General features: G+C 57.9%; 2 protein-coding genes across 2 annotated transcripts in view; both read left to right on the top strand.

The window, feature by feature from the left end:
• R3HDM2 (R3H domain containing 2) overlaps window positions 1-12,571 on the top strand; it is a 38,607-nt gene extending 26,036 nt beyond the window's left edge. The window contains exons 13-24 of the mRNA XM_059832695.1: window positions 2,567-2,751; window positions 4,856-4,945; window positions 5,600-5,842; window positions 6,451-6,577; window positions 7,006-7,241; window positions 7,661-7,815; window positions 8,145-8,245; window positions 9,033-9,202; window positions 9,381-9,525; window positions 9,613-9,713; window positions 10,226-10,310; window positions 11,875-12,571. Of these exons, the coding sequence (XP_059688678.1) occupies window positions 2,567-2,751; window positions 4,856-4,945; window positions 5,600-5,842; window positions 6,451-6,577; window positions 7,006-7,241; window positions 7,661-7,815; window positions 8,145-8,245; window positions 9,033-9,202; window positions 9,381-9,525; window positions 9,613-9,713; window positions 10,226-10,310; window positions 11,875-12,218 (1,982 nt within the window). The 3' untranslated portion in view covers window positions 12,219-12,571. The remainder of the gene's footprint in view (window positions 1-2,566; window positions 2,752-4,855; window positions 4,946-5,599; window positions 5,843-6,450; window positions 6,578-7,005; window positions 7,242-7,660; window positions 7,816-8,144; window positions 8,246-9,032; window positions 9,203-9,380; window positions 9,526-9,612; window positions 9,714-10,225; window positions 10,311-11,874) is intronic.
• A 1,189-nt stretch (window positions 12,572-13,760) lies between these two features.
• Window positions 13,761-18,211, top strand: STAC3 (SH3 and cysteine rich domain 3). The gene is made up of 12 exons (XM_059832828.1): window positions 13,761-13,791; window positions 14,573-14,630; window positions 15,048-15,306; window positions 15,463-15,560; window positions 15,836-15,911; window positions 15,992-16,089; window positions 16,212-16,278; window positions 16,575-16,624; window positions 16,769-16,872; window positions 17,405-17,456; window positions 17,683-17,820; window positions 18,102-18,211. The coding sequence occupies exons 2-12, from the start codon at window positions 14,574-14,576 to the stop codon at window positions 18,198-18,200; spliced, it is 1,098 nt and encodes a 365-aa protein (XP_059688811.1). The 5' UTR covers window positions 13,761-13,791; window position 14,573; the 3' UTR covers window positions 18,201-18,211.
• Window positions 18,212-20,361: the final 2,150 nt, after the last annotated feature.

The following is a 20,361-nucleotide window of genomic DNA, read 5'->3' as shown; positions in this document are numbered from 1 at the left end:
AATTTTCTGTTGTTTTCTTTCCCCTGCTGTACTGCAAGTTATGTTGCCATTCCTTTCTGCTCCCCAGAATCCCTCACAGCCCTAAGAAGAATTAGTCAGGGTGAACCATCTGGCACTTTTCCTTGCTTTCCGACAAAGGAGGTTCAGGGAAGGGTATCACCAATTAGTCTATCTCATCAGACACACAGTCTATCTCATCAGACAAAGATTGCATTAATTGGTATCTGCCTATGATGTTCTCTCAAAATGATTCACTATACTCCTGAGAGCAAACATAACAGCAGGGAGCTGGGCCTGCAGCTCTTCAAGAGCTGTTGAATACAGCTCAAGGTTTCAGGAGCACCAAAGGGAATTAGGATCACAAGTATCTTTGCCTGCTTCAGATCAGTTCTTCCTTTCCATCTAGGTAACACAAAGGGTAGCCCATGCATGGAGAATGTTATTGTGGGGCATCGCTGGTAATCTGTTACTGACAACAGGTTCCTGAGAAGATGTGTGCTGCAGCCCTTCTATCAGTGGGAAGCAGAGTCCTTTATTTTCAGCTGACTGCTTGTGAAAGGCATTTGTTGAAGAGGCAGCACAGGTCTTTGCTCTCATTTTAATGGTCCGGTGATAACTGAGGAGCCATGTGGTAGCTGGTTACAATTGCTGTGCAGTATCAATGAGCAAAATCCAGTGTCGTCTTACTGTCTAGCTTCCTCCATTCTCACGGGTAGGCAGCAGGTTCCCAAATGCTTGAGAGCTGTCATTTTACTGGGGAGGGGAGGCAGATTGGTGCTTGTAGGTGATTAGACTGCTCCACAAGAATCCTTTCAGATAAAAGGGATGGATCCAAAAGGCAGCCAGGCTGCTGTTCTAGCACCCAGGCTGGCTTTGAAAACCACACATTCATCTTGCAGCTTGAAGGTGCCTGCATCATCTCTTGGGACCCTGTTTCCATTGTGCTCAGGGCTTCACTTATTCTGATTATTGCAACCACCTCCAGGACTGATCCATCAGCTGATGGGAGCAGTTATTTGAAGATCTGTCCCAGCCGTGTGCAAAGCAGAGCAAGAGAAGATCTGCTTTTTTGCTCTTTCTGTATTTTTCCTCCAGGTCTCCCCTGGGAACAGAAGGCAATTGCTCTCCAGGCTTTATATAATGGCGAGTGATTAGAAACATCTTGGGGGGGAGCAAAGGAATTTTCACTTGGAAAAAAACCAACAACAACAAGAAAAACCTAACCACCCTCCATATTCTGATGTTTATTCTGTGGGGGAGGAAGTGCTTAGGACTCTGGGGCTCTTTTCCCATCTCGGCATTCAGCCCCTGGGTAATTGTCAGCAAAATATTTCCTTCTTTGTACCATGTGGCTGATGATACAGACCTCCTTAGCAGAATGCTTGAAGATTAGCTGTTGAAATGCAGTAGATCAGAGGCAGAATTAGTTAAATAGCAGCTACTGGGCATGAAGCAATAGTTTCACAGCCCTTTTATTTCTGGAAGTAAGACTGAAATACTGAAGAGAGCACTTCCCAGATGTGTGTCCTGCAGTGCTGCTTCCTAACAATTTTTCCTACCATGGGAAGGAATTGCTTTCAGCCTGCCACCCCCTAGCTTTTTAGTCAAAAGATGTGTGTGTTCTGGGTCTATGTGGCCATAAAACAGGATTCCCTCACTCCCCTCTCTGTTCTGGGTGAGCACTCAAACAGATCATGATGACGTATTAGTGTCTGAGCAGGGGATATGCCTAGGTGCAGAACTGAGCTGTGACTGGGAGCAGCTCTCCAGCTTATTTCCACAGACTGGTTTATGGTACTGAGTTCTTCCCAGCAGAAGGCGCATGGCATTTATAGAAGGCCCTGACTTGTGCCTGGTGCTTTCCAGAGAAGACAGAGGGCACATCCCTCCAAAGAATGAATTGCAATGCAGATGTGTTTTTACTACCCTGTGCCAGCGTTGCCAGCACATGCACCAAGCATGCACTGTCCTGTGGGCAGAGGCCGGCTAGGTTCATCACATGAGCCTGGCATTGGCCTTTTAATTTCCTGCAGTTCTGAGTAGTGTTGAAGGTTTACAGAAACAGCAACTACCTGAGAGCTGTGTGGGTGGGGACTGCAGTGTAGGATGTCCACTGTGAGGGAGGGTGCTAGGTTGGGGTCAGGGAAGAGAGCACACTTTTGGGAATAACTGCTGTACAACTCGTGGCCATAGTCTGGAACAAGAATTGCATCCTGGTCTTCCCTGTGTGGGGCAGGGCATGCATGAGTCAGGGGGAGAAGAAGATGCTGTGACCAGCTGTGGAGGGTCAGTGTGTGTACATGGACGTGGAGAGGAGAGAGGTACAATCACTTGGAGTCCTGAGGGTGTCAACACCTTGGCTTGCTGTGAAGCAGAGGCAAACTAGTGACTTAGCCTGCAGCGTGCTCACCCTGTCCCCCGAGGAAGCTCGCATGTGGACAGCAGAGAATGCAATCTGGCTGCAGTACAGGAGGTAGAGACAGGATCTACCCCCCGCCGTCCCCATCAACGAATCAATGTTTTTCTCTCCCAGGTACCAACCCTGCCATGCCTTTCTCTGTTCAAGGTTTGGTATTAGGTGCCCCTGAAGCATGCAGCCAATCTCCTTCCTCACAGCCCAGCCGTGGCCTCCTACCCTGCACAGCCCAGCAGCCTCAAACGCAGCCACCCCAGCAGCCACCACCGCAGCCCCAAGGACTTCCACCTGCAGCCCAGCAGCAGCCAGCCATGAGTAACCACATGATATCCCAGGTGAGTTGCTGCACAGCATCCAGGGCTCAGTAAGCTCCTTGGGCACAGAGGTGGGAGGTAGAAGCAGAGCCAGCATACATCCAGGGTGCTCTGGACTCACACTTGCCTAGTGGGTTTTGGGTGTCCTCACACTTGCTGCCTGTTAGGGAGTGACAGTCCCTCTGTGCTATTGGCAGAGAGCAGGAGAAGGTCGGGGGCCTTGCTGTGCCTGAATATGATGCTGTGCGACATCTTGACTTGCCAGCCTCTTCTGTATCTGCTCAGGCCAGCAGCCCTCCTTGCAAGGGATCTGTAGCCCTTTGCTGAATGGCAAGGTTATGTTCTGGAACCAGTTGCCCTCCTGGTGAGGGACCCATCACAAACGGTAGTTGGGTTTGAGCTCCCCAGTGCTGAAATCCCATGGCTGGTCGCCTTATGTCCTGGGGAGACGCAGACCTGGAACTGTGCCTGGGTGTATTCTCCAGACCCTCCCCAAGTTAAACCCAAGTGATGTTCCACAGCCTGCAGGGCTATTTCTGAGGACGGAGCCTTCTGGAAAGCACTAGTGGCTGTCATTCCTACATACTTTGTTCTGCTCCTGAGGCTGTGAAAAAATCACAGGACAAGAGCTGCCCCTGTGTCACTGCAGGACTGGGGAAGGGGTGGGACCCAGCCCTGGTGGGCCTGTTTGGAAAGCAAAGCTGCCTCGTTCAGTGGGTGCAGAGCTGGGCGGTGTGTATGGGAAGTATCTTCCATACCTTCCTATCCTGCCCTATTCAGAGCAGTGTGTTAGTGCTGGACCTCAGCCTGCCTATGAGTTTTATAGAGATCCTTTCTGGTGCATCATCTCGTACTCGTGATGTCTCCCACAGCAAAGAACTGCAAGTTACACTGGAGGTTTTCAAGATGTGACTGGACCGGGAGGGTGCTAGATAATCTTATCTAGGCTCCCTTTCCCATGAAAGGTTGCACCAGATGATCTTCTGAGGTCCCTTCCAACCTGGGCTGTTCTATGTTTCTAAGTGTTTTCAATGGGATGGGAGGAGGAAACAAGCCTCCTCAAACAGCTGTTACTGCAGATAACACGAACAGCTCCTTTCTCTCTGCTGCTGTCTGTATGAGGGTAGGGGGAGCTTGTAGTTCTTGGGCCGTGGACTGGCTCCAGGATTGTGGATCTGTTTGCAGATGACACTGAGACTCAAGGGAAACATCTCAGTTCTACAGATGAGGTGTCCCCCTGAGGTAGCCAGGGTCCAGCGCTAAGGCTAGCAGGAGCATCTGTCTGGGGCTGTAGCATGGCATGGGACAGAGCACAGTGCCCTGGGTGGGAGGTTTGAACACACAGCAGGCTTCTGGAGCTTGTGCCAGATCGCTGTGTCTCACTGGGGTTTTATTTTGTATCTTCTGATGTTTGGCTGTTCTAATGGTTTAGGTCCTGGAAAAACTTCTTTCATGTGTTTGACTGTTGGTGAAAGGTCTGAAAATGCACTGTCATGTGTGTGCACATTCTGTTTCACCAAAGGTCAAATCAAATGATCAGAAAAACAGTCCAGTGCTGACCATTACAGGTTTGGTGCCCAAAGCACAGTATGTGGTGCTTGAGTTAGATGTTGTCATAAACAGGCATCAGCAGGTCCTCCCAGTGACAAAGTGAGGGGGGCCCTTAGGGAAGGCAAGAGCGAAAAAAAGACATCACCAGCAGGGGAGGCCAAGAAGCACTGCAAGAGAGAGATGGGAGTCAGTGCCACACACAAGTGGACAGTGGAGTGGGAGAAACACAACGGTTGTGCTGAGGAGAAGTGGCTCTTCTGCTGCTCTTGGCTGTAGCTGGCCTTTGTGAACTTGTGTCACTGTTCATGCCAGGCAAGAGCTGCTTTGCGGACATGGTCAGCCTTCCCAGCTTCCGCAAAGCAACTGGCTGGGCTGTGTGTCTTCACAGAGAGATGAATGCTCCCCTGTTCTGGTCTCCATGCTTTCCAAACCTCTGCAATGCCCCCCTCTGTGTGTTTGCAGTTGGCTCAGTTGACTAACCTTGTTGTTCCTTCTTTCTCTCCTTCCTTCCCCACCCCCCCGCCCTTTTCCCACCCAAATCTCTCTCCTCCACTCCCTTCTCTGCTGGTCTTAGCCGGTCCCAGCGCTGCAGCCTGTTCAGTATTCTCCAAGCTCCTGCCCCCAAGTCCTCTTGCCAGTCTCTCCACCCCAGCAGTACAACTTGGTATAAACCCCATTTCCTCTTCTGCACTCTGTTGTACTCGTACTGTGTTTGTGTTGTGTGAGCTTTTGCTAATCAGGTATGTTGCGGACACTGCACCCAGTGGGTTTGGGATTCATGGAGGCTCTGCACTACAGTGGGGTCAAGACAGTGGGATGCCTGAGACTGTGGGACTCACCAGGGCCTGGCACTGCTGGTGTGGCTGATCTTGGAAAGAGCCTAGGGAAGAGCACGTCCCAAGCCCAGAGCTCCACCAGGAAGCGAAGCTTGTGCCCAGCACTGGGGTCCAGGGGCCATGGCTGCCCAGTCAGCCCCTGTGTTGTCTCCACTGGGTCTTTCGGGTACGGCGTGCCCCATGGGACATGGCCTCTGGGCTGGGGCCACCCCTGCCTGTGTGGGGCCACCCCTGCCTGTGTGGGGTCCCGCATGTTATCAGTGTCTGCTGGGCATTCGGGGCCCCCAGCAGCTTGCATGCCCCTAACCCCTTCCTGCAGAATGCTCTTGGTCTGTGGCTCGTTTCTGGGAACCTTTCTTGGGCGAGCTCCTCCACACAGAGTAGGGAGAAGGGGTCTGCAATCTACTCAGCAAAGCTATGTCCTACATGCTGTTGTCCTACGTGCTGTCCTCCTCCATCCTTCCCACTTATCCTCAATGCAGGCCGAGGAGCTCAGCAATCCCTTTGGGCAGATCAGCCTCAGCCGACAGGGCTCTACGGAAGCACCGGATCCTTCCTCGGCTATGTTCCAGCCATCCCTCATCTCCCAGCATCCTCAGCAGACAGGATTCATCATGGCAACCCCTGGGCAGCCCATTCCCACTTCTAACTACTCTGCCTCAGGGCACACGGCCTCCACACAGCAGGTGCTGCAGCCCCAGGGCTTCATTCAGCCTCCCCAGCAAGTAAGGACATGCGCAAGCCTGGAGGGGATGTGCATCTCAGCCCAAAGCTATCAGGCAAGGGGCTGCTGGGGAGCAGTCCAGAGAACAGTTCCTTGAGAGTGGGTCCCCTCTTTCTGCTGCTCATTTGTGACGGTTCAATACACAGGGGTCCAAGCTCCGGGTCGGCACGCACCCTTGCTAGCCACAGGATGATCTCTGCCCCTTTGTCCCTCTGAGCTCACAAGGCAGTTACCTGGGGACCCCTCTGTCCATTCCTGGCTCATAGTGTTGGGACTGTGACCAGATTCAGGGCTGACACCTCTAAGCTCTCTTTGGGGTCCTGCAGGGCGTTATGACCTCTAGGATTGTTCCCCTGAGCTGTGATGAGAATTGTGCCTACTGTGCTCTTGCACTACTGTGCTGGGAAAGGCTTGGATGTGGAGGCTGGGAGGAGCGGGAAGGGGCTGTGGTTCCCTGAGGAGCTATCATCTGGCCAGAGCCAAAGCCCTGGTTGGTTTCCTTCGGCAGAAGCCAGGCCAGGTGAGAGAGAAAACTGGTCCTGGGGGACCAGCTTTCTTGGTCCCGTTCCCTCTTGTGTTCTCATCACCATGTTTTCTTGATTCTGATAGATTCAGGTTTCTTACTACCCTCCTGGGCAGTACCCGAACTCCAGCCAGCAATACCGATCTCTCAGTCACCCAGTGGCCTACAGCTCCCAGCGTACTCAGCAGCTCCCCCAGCAATCCCAGCAGCCTGGTAAGGGGGTGTAGAAGAGGGGAGGGGGCATGTTTTCCTTTCCTACCACTCTTGTTGGCTCTTAAGGATCTCCCATGCACTGTCTGGGGTGAGGCTGCTCTTCCCTGTCTCCCACTCTTTGCTGGGCTTGCTGACTATAGAGTGCCTCTTGACTGTGCAGAGGGAAGTTGAAACTTGGCCTGGCTTCAAAGGCTGTTTTGGTCTTTTCCCTCTCTCTCAGCATGTAGCATGCGTTGAGGTGCTGCAAGGTGGATTTAAAGCCAGGACCTTCCTTCAGGTCTTTTTACATCTGCCATAAGGGAAGCCCTTTTCCCCACTCTTTAGCAAGAGATGGGGGCAAAGCAGGATTTGAGCTCTCATATGCCAAGTCTCAGGCTGTCTCTTGTGGCCAGCTGGGAAGCTGCTCCATTTAAACCCTGTTCTGACAGGTTTACAGCCAGTGATGTCCAACCAGCAGCAAACATACCAAGGTGTAATGGGAGTGCAGCAGGCACAGCCTCCCGGGCTCCTCAACAGTCAGAGGAACAGCATGGGTGGACAGATGCAGAGTATGATGGGAGTGCAGCAGGCGCAGCCCCCTGGCCTTCTCAGCAGCCAGAGGAGCGGTATGGGGAGCCAGATGCAAGGCCTGATGGTCCAGTACACTCCACTGCCTTCGTACCAGGTAGGTAGGCATCAGTTGCTCTCCAGTGAGGGGCTGCTGGGGAGGGGGCCTCAGCTGTGCAGGCCTTGCAGGAAGTGCCCTGTTCCTGTGCCTGAGTGATGGAGCCAGAGATGGAGAGTTATTCACCTTGAGAGATAGTGCATGTTTACCAGCTTGGGGAGGGCACGTCCACATTTGAATCTGTGTGGGACAAGTCTTGAGAAGGAGGACTGAGTGCGGCTGGTCCCTTTGCCATTGTGTTCGCAGAAGATCTGGGAGGGGCTGCCCTTGCCTGGTCAAGTTTGCTCTGGGCTGCAGTAGACAACCATCTGGGATCTATTCTACCTTGTATTGACCTTGCTGGTGTCTCTTTGGGGCCAGTTCTTCCTGCTCTGTGTTACCTGTCATTCCATAGGGCTGCTTCTTTCCTCCCTGCACAGGTTCCCGTGGCCAATGAGTCCCAGAGTGTGGTCCAGCAGCCCTTCCAGCAGCCAGTGCTTGTACCAGCCAGCCAGTCTGTTCAGGGTGGGCTTCAGGCTGGAGGCGTACCCATCTACTACAGCGTCATCCCAACTGCCCAGCAGAATGGCACCAGGTAAAGCTTCTGTATCTCTGGCCTGCCTTGGGGAGAAAGGGGTCCGGCTGCCCCACTGAAAGGGCATAGTATCCTGCTCCTGCAGCTAGAGGAGGTGTCTGGGCACCATAGGTGCTGGTCATCTCTTGAGCTTGCACAGTCCTAGCTCCCATAGTCAGCACTTCCTGGACACAGCTGTCCTGCAGCATGCAGTGCTTCCTGTGCTTCTCCAGAGGCAGCTGTGTTTCCAGCCATCTCAAGTACTGAGGGGGGTGGTGGTTGCCTGCACTGATGGGCAAGCTGTTTCTCCCCATCCCCAGCACCTCACCAGAGCACTCTCTGCTTCACAGCGCTTCGGTGGGGTTCCTTCAGCCACCTGGCTCTGAACAGTATCAGATGCCACAGTCCCCATCACCCTGCAGCCCGCCACAGATGCAGCAGCCGTATTCAGGTAAGAGGGGCCACCGGTCAGGGTTGGCCCTGATTCTGCACAGATTGGAGCAGGTTTTGTAGGGGCTGTAGTGAACAGAGCTGCCAATTCACAGCCAAGTGTGGCAGCTTCTGTGCAATGGGTTTCCTTAGTCTTACCCTTCCCACGGCCCACTGGGCATTATCAGCACGTGGCACAGCGACTTTGCTCCAGGCTGATGCCAGCCTGTGCCTGGCATCTCCTTGCCATGCTGGGCAGGCAGGATAGGAGCCGGTAGAGAGAGCTGCAGTGGGCTGCGGACTCCCTCTGCTGGCAACGCGGCTTAGTGTCACCAGGGCAGCTGATGGGACCAGGGAGCGCTGTGGATGAGAGAAGCATCAGGATTCCTGCATTCTGTCCCAGCTGCAGAAAGCTGAGCTGGGGACTGGTGAATTGGTGCAAGAGCTGGAGCCAGGGTACTCGAGCTCTGCACCCAGCTCTGTGATTAGATCCTTTGCCTGACGTTTTGCTGTGATGCTCAGAGAGGTCACCTGAGTTGCCTTCCATTTGTGCCCTCTGCTCGCATTTCTTGGGGATTGAAAGTCATCACTCTCTGATGTAAGCTGTGATATCGGAGAGGGATCCCTATTGGGTCTTGGCCTGTTTTCAGCCCCCCTTGGCAGGCAGGAGTGGCAGAGGAGAGCGTATGGAGGGGGTGTTGTAGGGAAGAGTGCAGAGTTGCACAGACAGGCAGGCTGCCTGTTGTTCCACAGCAAGCAGCAGCAGTGTGCAGAGCCTGGGCAATACTGCTGCTGTCGTCTCTCCCCAGGGGTGTCTCCATCAGGCCCTGGTGTGGTTGTGATGCAGCTGAATGTACCCAATGGCCCCCAGGCCCCCCAGAATCCCCCTGTGGTGCAGTGGAGCCACTGTAAGTACTACAGCCTGGACCAGCGGGGGCAGAAGCCAGGAGACCTGTACAACCCAGACACCAGTGCTCAGGTATTGAGAGGACTGGGAAGAAGGCAGCTCATCTTTTGGGAGCAGCCTGGTGGGAGAGAGAGGACCCCAGCATCCATGCTGTCTGGATGGGCTGGGAGGTGGGCTCATCCCATGGTGGTGAGACAGGTGTGGGACCAGTCACAAGCACTGGGGCTGTCTAACGCTCTCCCTCCCCCAGGCCAGCACCCAGCTGAACAGCCCCATCACGTCCCCCACCCAATCCCCGACGCCATCTCCTGTCACCAACCTCAACAGTGTCTGCACGGGGCTGAGCCCCCTCCCTGTCCTCACACAGTTCCCCCGGCCCATGGGCCCAGCACAAGGTAAGGCGAAGGAGTGGGGACAGCACAGGGTTGGGTCTTTCCTGTGATGTCTTCAGACTGCTGCAAACATTTGCTTCCTTTTTGCAGGTGATGGACGCTACTCATTGCTGGGCCAGCCGCTGCAGTATAATCTGTCTATCTGTCCCCCACCGCTGCTCCACAACCAGCCCAACTACAATGCACACCAGGTAAAATTGGGCCAAACACCCACCCACCCACCCTTTCACTGTCCTGGGATCACAGCAAGACCACCCTCTTCCCCTACCCCCAGACAACCCCTCTCTGAGCAGGGCCCAGGAATAGTTAAGAAGTGAGTCTCACACCCTGCCCTGTGCTTGAACACCCCTTGATTAGGTAGCAGGCTGCCTACCGCATGCTCTTGCCATCCATCTGGCAGAGCTGCTATTGTAAATGGATTTCCCTAGAGCCTGGCACTGGGCTAAAATTTCATCCTGCTCCCAGCTTTGCCCAGAAGCAGTATCAGTCCCAAGTCCTTTGAGTGTCCTGGAACCATGGCTGTGCCTTGATCTCATCTAACTTACCCAAGAGTGGTATCACCTCAAAGGTGCCAAGGGGTGCAAGGTTCATCCAGGTGTCTTCATTCCCCTTCACAGCCATGGCCTAGTCAAGTCTGGTCTTCTCTCCCACTCCCAGGATGCTCTGTGGGCACTGTGACACACTACCATTTTTATTCTTTAAGGGGCAGACTGGAATGAAACATGGAAACCGGAGCAAGAGACAGGCCCTCAAGTCAGCATCCACTGACCTTGGGACAAGTGACGTAGGCAAGTGACCCTCCTCAAGCTGTTCCCCCTTTGCCCTCTGACTAGTCCCCACTGCATGGGTATAGCTGGCATTGGCAGAGGCTCCAGATGCCATCTCTGCCCACACCAACATCCCACAGAACCCATTGCTGGGGTGGTTGTGGAGAGCAGTTCCTGCCTGCCACTGCCTCCCCCCCACACACAAACACACCCCCCCACACAGCCTGTATGAAGCCTGGCTTGGAGGGGGGGCTGCAGCAGAGCCAGCCCCCATCAGCTGTGCCCATCGGGAGGTGGCAGAACAGGGGTTGCTCAGGAACCCAGTAAACACTGCCTGCACTGAGCTAAGCTTTTGAGGAAGAGTGGGGAGAAATTGTTGGAGAGTCAGTGATGAGCACCAGGACACCTGGGTCCTATTCCTGCCTCTGTGAGGGTTGAAATGATGGAGTGGGTTGAGCTGGCAGAACTCCTGGGATTTTATTCCTCTTTGTCAGCAGAAAGTGAGTGTCCAGACCCCTGAGATCATGTTCCCACCATTGCCTTCCCAAGTGACCCTTTCCTCTTATGCTTCCATTTCCCAGGGGAACCAGGAGCTGCAGAGCCCTCATCTTTGTAAAGGGCTTTGGAATCTTCCAGGGGTGGCTGCGAGGGCTGAAATCCCCAGTGGATCATTTCTCTCCAAAGGGGAAGGGACTCCCTGTTCCTCACTCTGGGGGGTCTCCACTTGGTCATGAGGGAGGGAAGGAGAGGCACATGTCTGGCTTCTACCCGCAGCAATACAAGACGTGCTAGTTGGGCATGAGCCAGACAGCCTGGAAGGGAGGCAGTCTTCACTGGCTCTCTGGAGGCTTCAGACTCGTCCCCTGTGTCACCTCTATGTCACCAACAACAACAGCAGCTGGTTGCAGGGGGCCCTTTAAGAGCTGCTTGCGGTTGAGCTGACCCCCTCCCTGTGGTTGGCCTGTTCATTACATGCTGCGTTAATATTAGCAAAGAATCCATTCAGCGAGCCCTCTGCTAAGCCCAAAAGCCAGGGCTGGAGGCAGGAGGCAGCAGAAGTGTTCAGGTACCACAGAGCAGAGGCAAAGAGGTTGGCATGACACTCACCTTGGTGGGCACACAAGGGGATCCTCCCCATGTGTGAAGCATGCAGGGCAGTGTCAACATTCAGGATCCACACGTGTCAACTTCCTCCACGGGTGCAGCCTGTCTTTCTCCCTTCCAGGGACAGAGAGCAGGAGAGCTGGGTTAGCTCCCAATCCTGGTACTTAAGGATCAGGGTAGGAAGATGGGGCAGAAGACCTGGGAAAGTCCTAACTGAAAAGCCAAGCCCAGCCAAAGGAAGCAAGGAGGACCTGGTGGTGTTGGAGCCCTGGGCAATAAGGGCAGTTTGAGGGAGAAGTGACTGGCTTAAAAAAATACACTCCTAATGCGGGGGCAGCTTAGCAAAGGGCTGCTTTCATGGGTGAAGTAGAGGTGACTGCTCCAACCCCAGAGCTGATGAGGAGCCGGCGCATCAGCTCTCACTGTGCTGTTGCCACCCAAGACTCTGCTGCCATTGACACATGCTGTCTTTCCACTGCAGTGCTGGGCCGAGTGCTGGAGGTGACAGACCTGCCCGAGGGCATCACGCGGACAGAGGCTGACAAGCTCTTCACCCAGCTCGCCATGGCTGGTGCCAAAATCCAGTGGCTCAAAGAGACTCAGGGGCGCCGTGGAGATGGGGGCAATGGGGACAACAATGGGACTCCAGAGAATGGCAGGCACAGTGACCTTGCTGCCTTATATACCATCGTGGCCGTGTTCCCCAGCCCACTGGCTGCCCAGAATGCCTCCCTCCGCCTCAACAACTCCCTCAGCCGCTTCAAGCTGCGTGTGGCCAAAAAGAACTACGACTTGCGGGTTCTGGAGCGTGCCAGCTCACAGTAGGGCTCACGCATGGGCACAGAGCACACTGGACTGCGGGCACTTCCCTCTGCCTTTCTCTTTTTCCTTTCTGCCCTCCCTTCCTCTCACCCTCCTTCCTGGATATATTTATATGGACATAATTAAGAGACAAGAAATCCTTTTTTTTTTTTTTTGAATTTTTTTTTGGAGTGATGCCCGTGCCCGCCCACCTTACCCTGTGTATATTGTTTTGTTAAGCACTGTGTTGAACTGCACATACAGGTGTTGATTGGTATGTTCACTGCACATTTTATTTAATCTGATTATTATTTGGGGGGTATTTTTGGTTTTATTTTATTTGGGGGGTTGTTTTTAAATATAAAAAGGAAACTTGTCCATCACTTTAACGCTGCTTACCCATTCTCTGCCAGTACCAGGGCTAGGGGCTGTCTGTGCTGCCTCTTCGGGGTGAGATGACAGCCAGGGAGCTGAAGGGGCACTCACAGGAGGATGTGTTCCTGCCCAGGTCCTGCCCGCATGCTTGGCATGTGCAAGGGCTGTGAGCTTGTGGCTTGCCAAGGCTGGGAGCCAAGACTGGGACAGGAGCCCTGAGCACTTTGACCTGGGGCTGGTCCCCCCCCGTCAGATATTCATAGCCTCTTTTCCCAGCTGCTGGCCCCACGCAGCTGTGCAATGGCAAGAATGGGGGCGTGGGGTGTCCCCAGCTGTATCCCCTGCCAGGAAGCAACATGCTCCCCCTGATTACAGGGGGAGCAGCCCTTGAGCTGATAGGTGCAGGTATCACTGTGTCCTCCTGCCCTGTGGGTACAGGAGTTGGGCTGGCACGACCTTCACCATGGCCTTGCACACAGCAGCTGGAGCCTCTTGCAGCATCTGGGTGCTACATTCAAGAGCAGGTGCAAGTGGAAAGGTAAGAGCTGCCTGGAAGGGGTGGGCTCCACCCCCAGCCTTGGTGCAAACTCCTGCCCCGCTGCCACCCACAGCCTGGCAGGGACATAGGTCCAGGGACTCTGGCACTGGGGTGCCTGTCCAGCTCCAAGGACCTGGCACCCACTGCAGAGCAGCATGATAGCAATGGGGTCCCCAGCTTTCTCCTCCATGGCAGCTCTCTGTCTCAGTGGAGAGCAGACCAGCAGGATTTACTGCCAGAGGGTATGGGGCAGCCATGAGAGCTGCCCCATGAGAGACGCCACTGCTGCCACTCCTTCCTTTTCCCCTCCCAGCTGCAGGGGCCTCAAATGCGAGAGCAAACAAGACATCAAGACTGGAGCACTTGGTGTGCCCCGGCTCTGCTGCTGCCCCATGCCAGGGGGTGGGTGGACCTCTGTGACGCCCAGCAACCCACTAACGCAAATAGCCAGTGGCTCCTCTCCACTCCCCTCCTGGCTCATGCATGGGCTCCAATTTCTCGGCGTCAGCCTCCGCCAGCGCTCAGCTGTCGGTTCCCCTCTGGCCTGTCACTCCTGCTCTCCACTGGACTGGGGCAGCTGCCCCCCTCCCTGCGCAGCCGGCACGGAGGGCTGGGGGCTGCACAGCCCCAACACTGGCCACCCTTTGCGGGGTTTTTCATCGCAGGACGAGAGCTCCGAACAGCGTAAGTGTGTTTCTGTGCGCAGCTCCCCCTCATTGTGGCCACTGACCCCCGTGGGCCCCTGCTCCACCCACATTGCTGCAAGACCCCAGGGCTCTGCTTCTGCAGCACCCCTTACCCCAGGACTCACCAGCCCCCATCACTGTTTCCCTGATGGTCATCCTGGTTGGTTTCCACGGGGGCATGGGGGGGCCTTGTGTTAGGTATCACAAAAAATAGTGATGTCTGGGTAGAAGGACTGTGGGGATGGTTGACAGTCAAAGGTGTAATCGGGCATGTTTTGGGGGATGCAGGAGCAGACCCTGTCCCCATGGTAGCATGGGGCTTCTGTGGAGAAGAAAGCAGGGCTGTGTAGTGATGCTAGACAGCATCATAGGCATGCTTGTCCTAGGGGGCCAAGAGTGGCACCATTTGCAGTTTAATCGTGAGATGGAGATGTCTAGACAGAGGTGGACACGTGCAGGTAGCCCAGGGTCTGGCTCGCAGCACTTGGCACCATGTGCACCGAGCAAGCAGCAGTGCTGTGCACGCTGGGCTGGCAGCCTGCCATTCTCCAGCCTGTGCAGCAGGGCCCGGCAGGTACCCCATGGGCCCTGGGACTCACCTGCAGCAGAACTGGCCCTTGCTGGGGCAGGGTGACAGGAGGTAGTGCTGCTGGGGCAGAGGGAGGCACTGGCTTGGGAGATGCTTCCCATCCAGCAAGGTCTGGCCGTTCCTGCCCCCACTGGGCACCTGCAGTGGGAACAGCCCCAGCCAATGTGATGTCTCTCTTTTTCCCTCATAGCATGACAGAGAACGAAGTGCCAGAGCCACCAGCTTCAGGTGGGAAACCCAAGAGCCGGGTAAGTGGGTGCCCACAGGGCAGCTTGGGTGGGTGGGTGAAGCTACCTTTCTAGCATTGTCTCTGCCTCAGCCCCAGGAGTCTTTGTAAGGCCCGGGATGCCTGGTGGGGTCCTGATCCCACAGGGTACTGGGTGGCCATTTCCCAGCTTGTCTTTTCCCCAGGGTGCCCACATCCACATGGTGCTCAGGAGTCAACAGTTTCTGCTTTTGTGGGGACCTCCACGGGGCTGGGAGAAGGGTCCCCGTCCTCACAGCATTTCTGCCCCAGGATGCCTGGGGTCTCCTCCCACTTGGGGAAGAAGGAGTCTCTAGGTCAGAGCAAAGGGGCAGGGAGCCAGGCACCAGCTTCTCTGCCTACCTGCCTGCCTCACCCCACACGCCTGCTGTGTGCAATGCATCCTCTCCTGCCCCAACAGCTACAGAAGCTGAAGCAACTTTTCCAGCGAAAGCCCAAGGAGGAGATGGCGCCAGAGCCGCAGCCCAATGGGGAGCTGGTCAGCCCTTCAGGGGGACCCATCTACTACATCTATGAGGAGGAGGAAGAGGAAGAAGAGGAGGAGGAGCCTGAGCCCCCTCCCGAGCCCCAGAAACTTGTCAATGACAAACCACACAAGTTCAAAGATCATTACTTCAAAAAGCCCAAGTTCTGTGATGTTTGTGCCCGCATGATTGTCCGTGAGTCCTGAGGGTGCTGGGGCTGGGGGCCATGGTCAGGGTGAGGGCTGGGGGCCAAGGCTGGCGAGGGCTCCAGCCCAGCTGTCCCCACAGCTGCAGTGTCACATTGCCTCTCCTTTCCACCCCTCCACCCCCCCCCCCCCCCCCCCCCGCCAGTCAACAACAAATTTGGCCTGAGGTGCAAGAACTGCAAAACCAACATCCACCACCACTGCCAGTCCTACGTGGAGATGCAACGCTGCTTCGGCAAAATCGTGAGTGTTCCCACCGGCCCCGGGCTTGGGACATCTCCTCACAGGCAAGAGCAAAGCACTGAGGAAGGGAGCGGCCGGCTTGGTCCTTGTGGGCATAACCCAGGCACCATGACCCACCTCTCTTCCTGGCTCTGAGGGGAGGACCCGGGCATCAGCCCCCTGCTGAGTGGTCACTCTCTGGGTCCCCAGCAGCCACCCGCTCCCCCCTCAGCTCTCACAGGAGGGCCCACGGGTCTGGGTGGTGGTTGACGTTCCGACCTCCTCTTGCCTTCCAGCCCCCAGGGTTTCGCCGGGCTTACAGCTCACCCCTCTACAGTGACCAGCAATATGCCTGCGTCAAGGAACTGCTCTGTAAGTACTGTGCCCACACGGGGGTGCCCCATCTCCTCGCGTCCTGTAGCTGAACCCTTCTCACCATCCCTGTGCCCCAGCGGCAGCCAACAGGAGTGACCCCGTGTTTGAGACCCTGCGGACGGGCGTCATTATGGCCAACAAGGAGCGCAAGAAAGGGCAGGATGACAAGAAAAACGTGAGTGCAGGATTGGCCTGTCGCTCCAAATGTCTAAAGGTCCTGGCACCACATCCTGCACCCCATTGCCACCCCCACCTCCCTGCCCGCTCTGCACCCCCTGACAGCTCTCTGTCTTGCAGCCTTTGGCTGCTATGATGGATGAGGAACCAGAGACCACGAAGCCAGAAGGGGGCAAAACCGAGGGCGGTGAGTGCTGCGACCGCGGCAGGACTGGCTGCACGCCAAGGAGCTGTGGGATGGGGGGGCTGAACTCCAGCCATGAGCATGGGGCAGAGAGGGAGCCTTGTGGGGAGACTGTACTCAGGGGGCCACCAGGGTGGGTTTTGCCCTGCAGAAAGGGGGTCTTCAGTTCAGATCTCCACCCTGGGGTGCTCTCTGCTTCCTGTTGTTGACCTGGGCACAGGAGATCCTTGGGAGAAGGCTGGTCCTGGGGCAGAGAGGCAGCACCAGGAGAGATGTAACCCCCCTCCTCTCATTTCCAGGCTCCTCTGAAGGGGACAAGAAGACTGAGAAGAGCCCAACGGATGACAAGGTAGCCATCATCCTCACCCTGTGCCCCAAAGGCCCCTGTCCTCGGAGCAGTGTGGGCAGAGGCTGCAGGGATCTCCCTGCTGGGCTCCCCGGGGCTGTCCTCAGCCTCTCTGGGGCCCTGAACCCCTCTTTTCTCCTCCCCCAGAACAAGAAGCCACAGCCAGGGATTCGTGGTGGCTATCTGCAATCTCACTATTTTGTGGCGCTTTATCGCTTCAAAGCCCTGGAGAAAGATGACCTGGATTTCCCGTAAGTTCCCAGCCATGTAGTGGGCACAGGGGTGATGAGGGAAAGAATGTGCGGTGTCCAGTGGGGAGGGGAAGAAGTCTTCACCTCAACAATGAGGCTCTCACGGCCAGGAGGGTCTGTGAATGAATGAATGAATGAAGGCAGAAATTAGAGCCATGCTGGCTGTGGTTTGGGTTTTGTGGCTTTTCTGCCTGCCCCAATGGGCTACACATTGAGTGGGGGCCCTGGCTCTTGCTGAGCCAGCTCTCCCAGCTCCCAGGCTTTGGGCACAAGCCTCATTTCCAAGGCTGCTGGTGTTTGTCTTGATGTGGTTCCACTGATTTCTTGCACCACAGACTCGAGGCTGAGCTGCTCACATGCAGGACCTGTCTGTCCCTGAACCCACGGGCTGTGTGCATTCCTCAACCTTCCCTGACACAGGCCTCTAGGAGCTGGTGCTGTGGGAAGAGCAATTTTCCTTGCTAACCTCAGGGTCTCCCATGGCAGAGGGTCCCTGCCACCTCTCACGCTGAGCCCTTCCTTCCCTTCGCAGGCCAGGGGAGAAGATCACGGTGGTCGATGACTCCAATGAGGAGTGGTGGCGGGTAAGGCTGGTGTCCTACGAGCACAGAGGGGAAAGACGCAGAGCTTAAATCAAAGGGAGAGGTCAGCTGGGACTGCAAATTGCGCTCTAAGGGGCGGACAGCCCCCTAAATTTGCTATGTCCTCATGCCAACCCACAACCTGCATGCTGTTTGTCATGGGGAAATCAGGGGGTTATACAGATTGGCTCCAACCCCCACCTCACACCCATCTACTGGCTTCTTTCAGGGGAAGATCGGTGAAAAAATTGGCTACTTCCCTCCAAACTTCATCATCCGGGTGCGGGCAGGTGAGCGGGTGCACAAGGTGACGCGCTCCTTCGTGGGCAACCGGGAGATCGGGCAGATCACGCTCAAGAAGGATCAGGTGAGACGGGACCACGTGGTCACAGCCCGTGGTCCTCCAGCCCCCATCTGCACCTCTGCCCCAGCCTTCCTCCAGGCCCCCACCTGTCATGGCTGCCCTGGCACCCTGCTGCACCCCACAGCCATTCTCTGCCCTGGATTACTGTCCCCGCACTGCCTACCTCCCCCAGCCCCTTGGGCCAGACCTGCTCTGCTCAGCCCCCTGCCTCTGCCTGGGCGTTGCTGCCTTCCCCCTGCTCTGTGGGGCCCCAGGAGTCTCACCTGCACCCTTCTCCCTCCCAGATCGTGGTGCAGAAGGGTGAGGAGGTGAATGGTTACGTGAAAGTCTACACTGGCCGCAAAGTGGGGCTCTTCCCTGTGGACTTCCTGCAGGAGATCTGAGAGGGGCAGCATCCCAGGACCCCCCGGCCCGGGGGACGGATGGACCCTGGCTGCAGGGAGCTGCCTGAGCTGGGCAGGGATGGGGACGGGGACAGCAGCCACCCCCCCATCCCTGCTCCCTGAGGCCTGCACTGTCTCCGCCAGGACTGGAGCAGGCTGGGGCTGTTTCCCCCGTGGGGTTTTTTTGGTGCCTTCAGAGACACGGGGTGCAAGGACAGGGCACCCCCAGACTCACTTTGGAGGCCACCCACACCCCCTGCCTGAGCTAGTGCGTGCTGGGTGCCTCGGGCCTGTCAGTAAGGTCCTGTCCTGCTGCTCTAGGCTGTGTAATCCTGTGTTTTGGCAATACACGTCTGCTCCCTAACCCCGAGCTCTCGTGGGTTTGGATTTCCTGGGTGGGGGGGCCCAAGCTGTGGGCCAGCTTGGCCCCAGCTGCTGCGGACCGGGCCAGGAGGCTGTGCCGGTGCTTTCCTGCTTCGTGTGACACCCCGTGCAGCACACAGCTGGGCCTTGTGCAGGTGTACACGCCCGCATGTGCATGATGTACAACCCCCCCTCCCCGACCCTGCACCCCAGCACGGCACCCAGGACCACGCGTGGGGCCCCCGCAGCCCAACGCTGTTCCGAGCAGCCGTACACGCACGGAGCGGACCGCCTCTCCGCTGGGCACGGGCGGGTGAGGGGAAGGGGGCAGGACCTCCCCACCCGTTCCCCTGGCTGGCCCGCAGCCCCTGGGGGGCCGGGTCCGCCCCTCCCTCAGCGCGGGCCGCCCCGCGGTGCCGAGCGCTGGCGCGGGGCCCGGCGGGGCCCGAATAGGGGGCGCGGGCGACAGGTGACAGGGCCGAGGGACAGGACGAGTCCTTGGAAGGCGGGGGGCGAGCACGGAGCCAGGAACAGGTGCCCCGGCGGGCGGCGCGGCCAGGAAGCACCCGCTCCGGGGCGGGCGGGCGGCGCGGCCGGCCCCTCTGCCTCGGCCGGGGCTCAGGCCGCGACCGGGCCGAGCCCGGGGCCAGACCGGAGGGGGCGAGGGCGGCCCGGCGGAGGCAGCTGCGCGGGCCGCCCGTGACGTCCCGGAGCCGTGACGCCAGCGGTAACCACGGCGACGGGCCGGAAGCGGGGCCGCGGGGGTGGGCAGGGCGGTAACCACGGCGACGGCGGCCGGTACCGCGCGCGGCCCGTTACCATGGCGCCAGGTAGCCGTGGGACGGGGGGGCCGGTAACGGCGGCTGCCGCAGCGAGGTCGCGATCGCCGTGAAACCCGCCGGAACGGGCCGGGCCGGGCGGGCGCAGCCCTCGGCGGGGCCGCCCGCGCTGCGGGGCTCTCGGCACCGGCCTCGGTGTGCTCGGGCGGCTGCGCCGGCCCCTCGGGCCCTGCCGCGGGCCGGGCGGGGGCGCTGCTGACGCGCCGGGTAGCTTCTCCGTATGCAAAGATATGCAAATGACTCAGCGGCCGCTGTGGGCGCGGGGAAAGCCGCGGCGCCCCCTGGCGGACGGCTCGCGGAGCAGCGCCCCGCCGGGAGCCCCCCGGGGCAGCCCGTGCCCCCCGCGCCGGAGGGGGCGCCCCCCACCGCCGGCTCCCGCCACCCCCGCTGCGTGTGCGGGTGCCCCCCCGCTCCCCGGGCGGCGGAGCGCGACGGGCCAGGGCAGGGGGTCGCTGCCTGTCCCCCACCGCCACCCGGGGCCGGCTGCCTGCCATGCAGACGGCGCGAGCCCCGTCCTTGTCACCCGCCGCCACCGCCATGAATATTCATCCCCGGGCCCTCGCCGACGAGCTGGGGAGAGGACGGGGGGATTCAAAGGCAAATCAGCCTCCCGGGAGGGCGTCGTGGGGCTGCCAGCCCCTCCCGGGGCGGGGGCGCACGCCGGTCCCCCAGCCCTGCCCCGGGCCGCAGCGCCCCGCCACCGGGGGTGCCCCGGGGAGACCACCGGGTGGGGCGTGGGAAGGGGTCCCCGTGCTCCCCCAGCCTCGCGGCCCCCCCGTCCCGGCCCAGCTGCCCCCTCCCTCCCCGCAGGACAATCGGGAGACAGGAAAGCACCGCGGGGGCTGCGCGGGCGGGAACGCGCCTCCGCTGGAGCGACGGGGTGGCGGAGCGAGGCCGGGTGGGGGCATGGAGGCGGCTCTGCTCGCGGCTCGGGGGGGGCTCTGGCTCCCTCCTTTGGA

Source organism: Gavia stellata, chromosome 36, assembly GCF_030936135.1.
Source record: "Gavia stellata isolate bGavSte3 chromosome 36, bGavSte3.hap2, whole genome shotgun sequence".
Lineage (NCBI taxonomy): Eukaryota > Metazoa > Chordata > Aves > Gaviiformes > Gaviidae > Gavia > Gavia stellata.
This window is presented reverse-complemented; position numbering and strand designations above follow the sequence as displayed.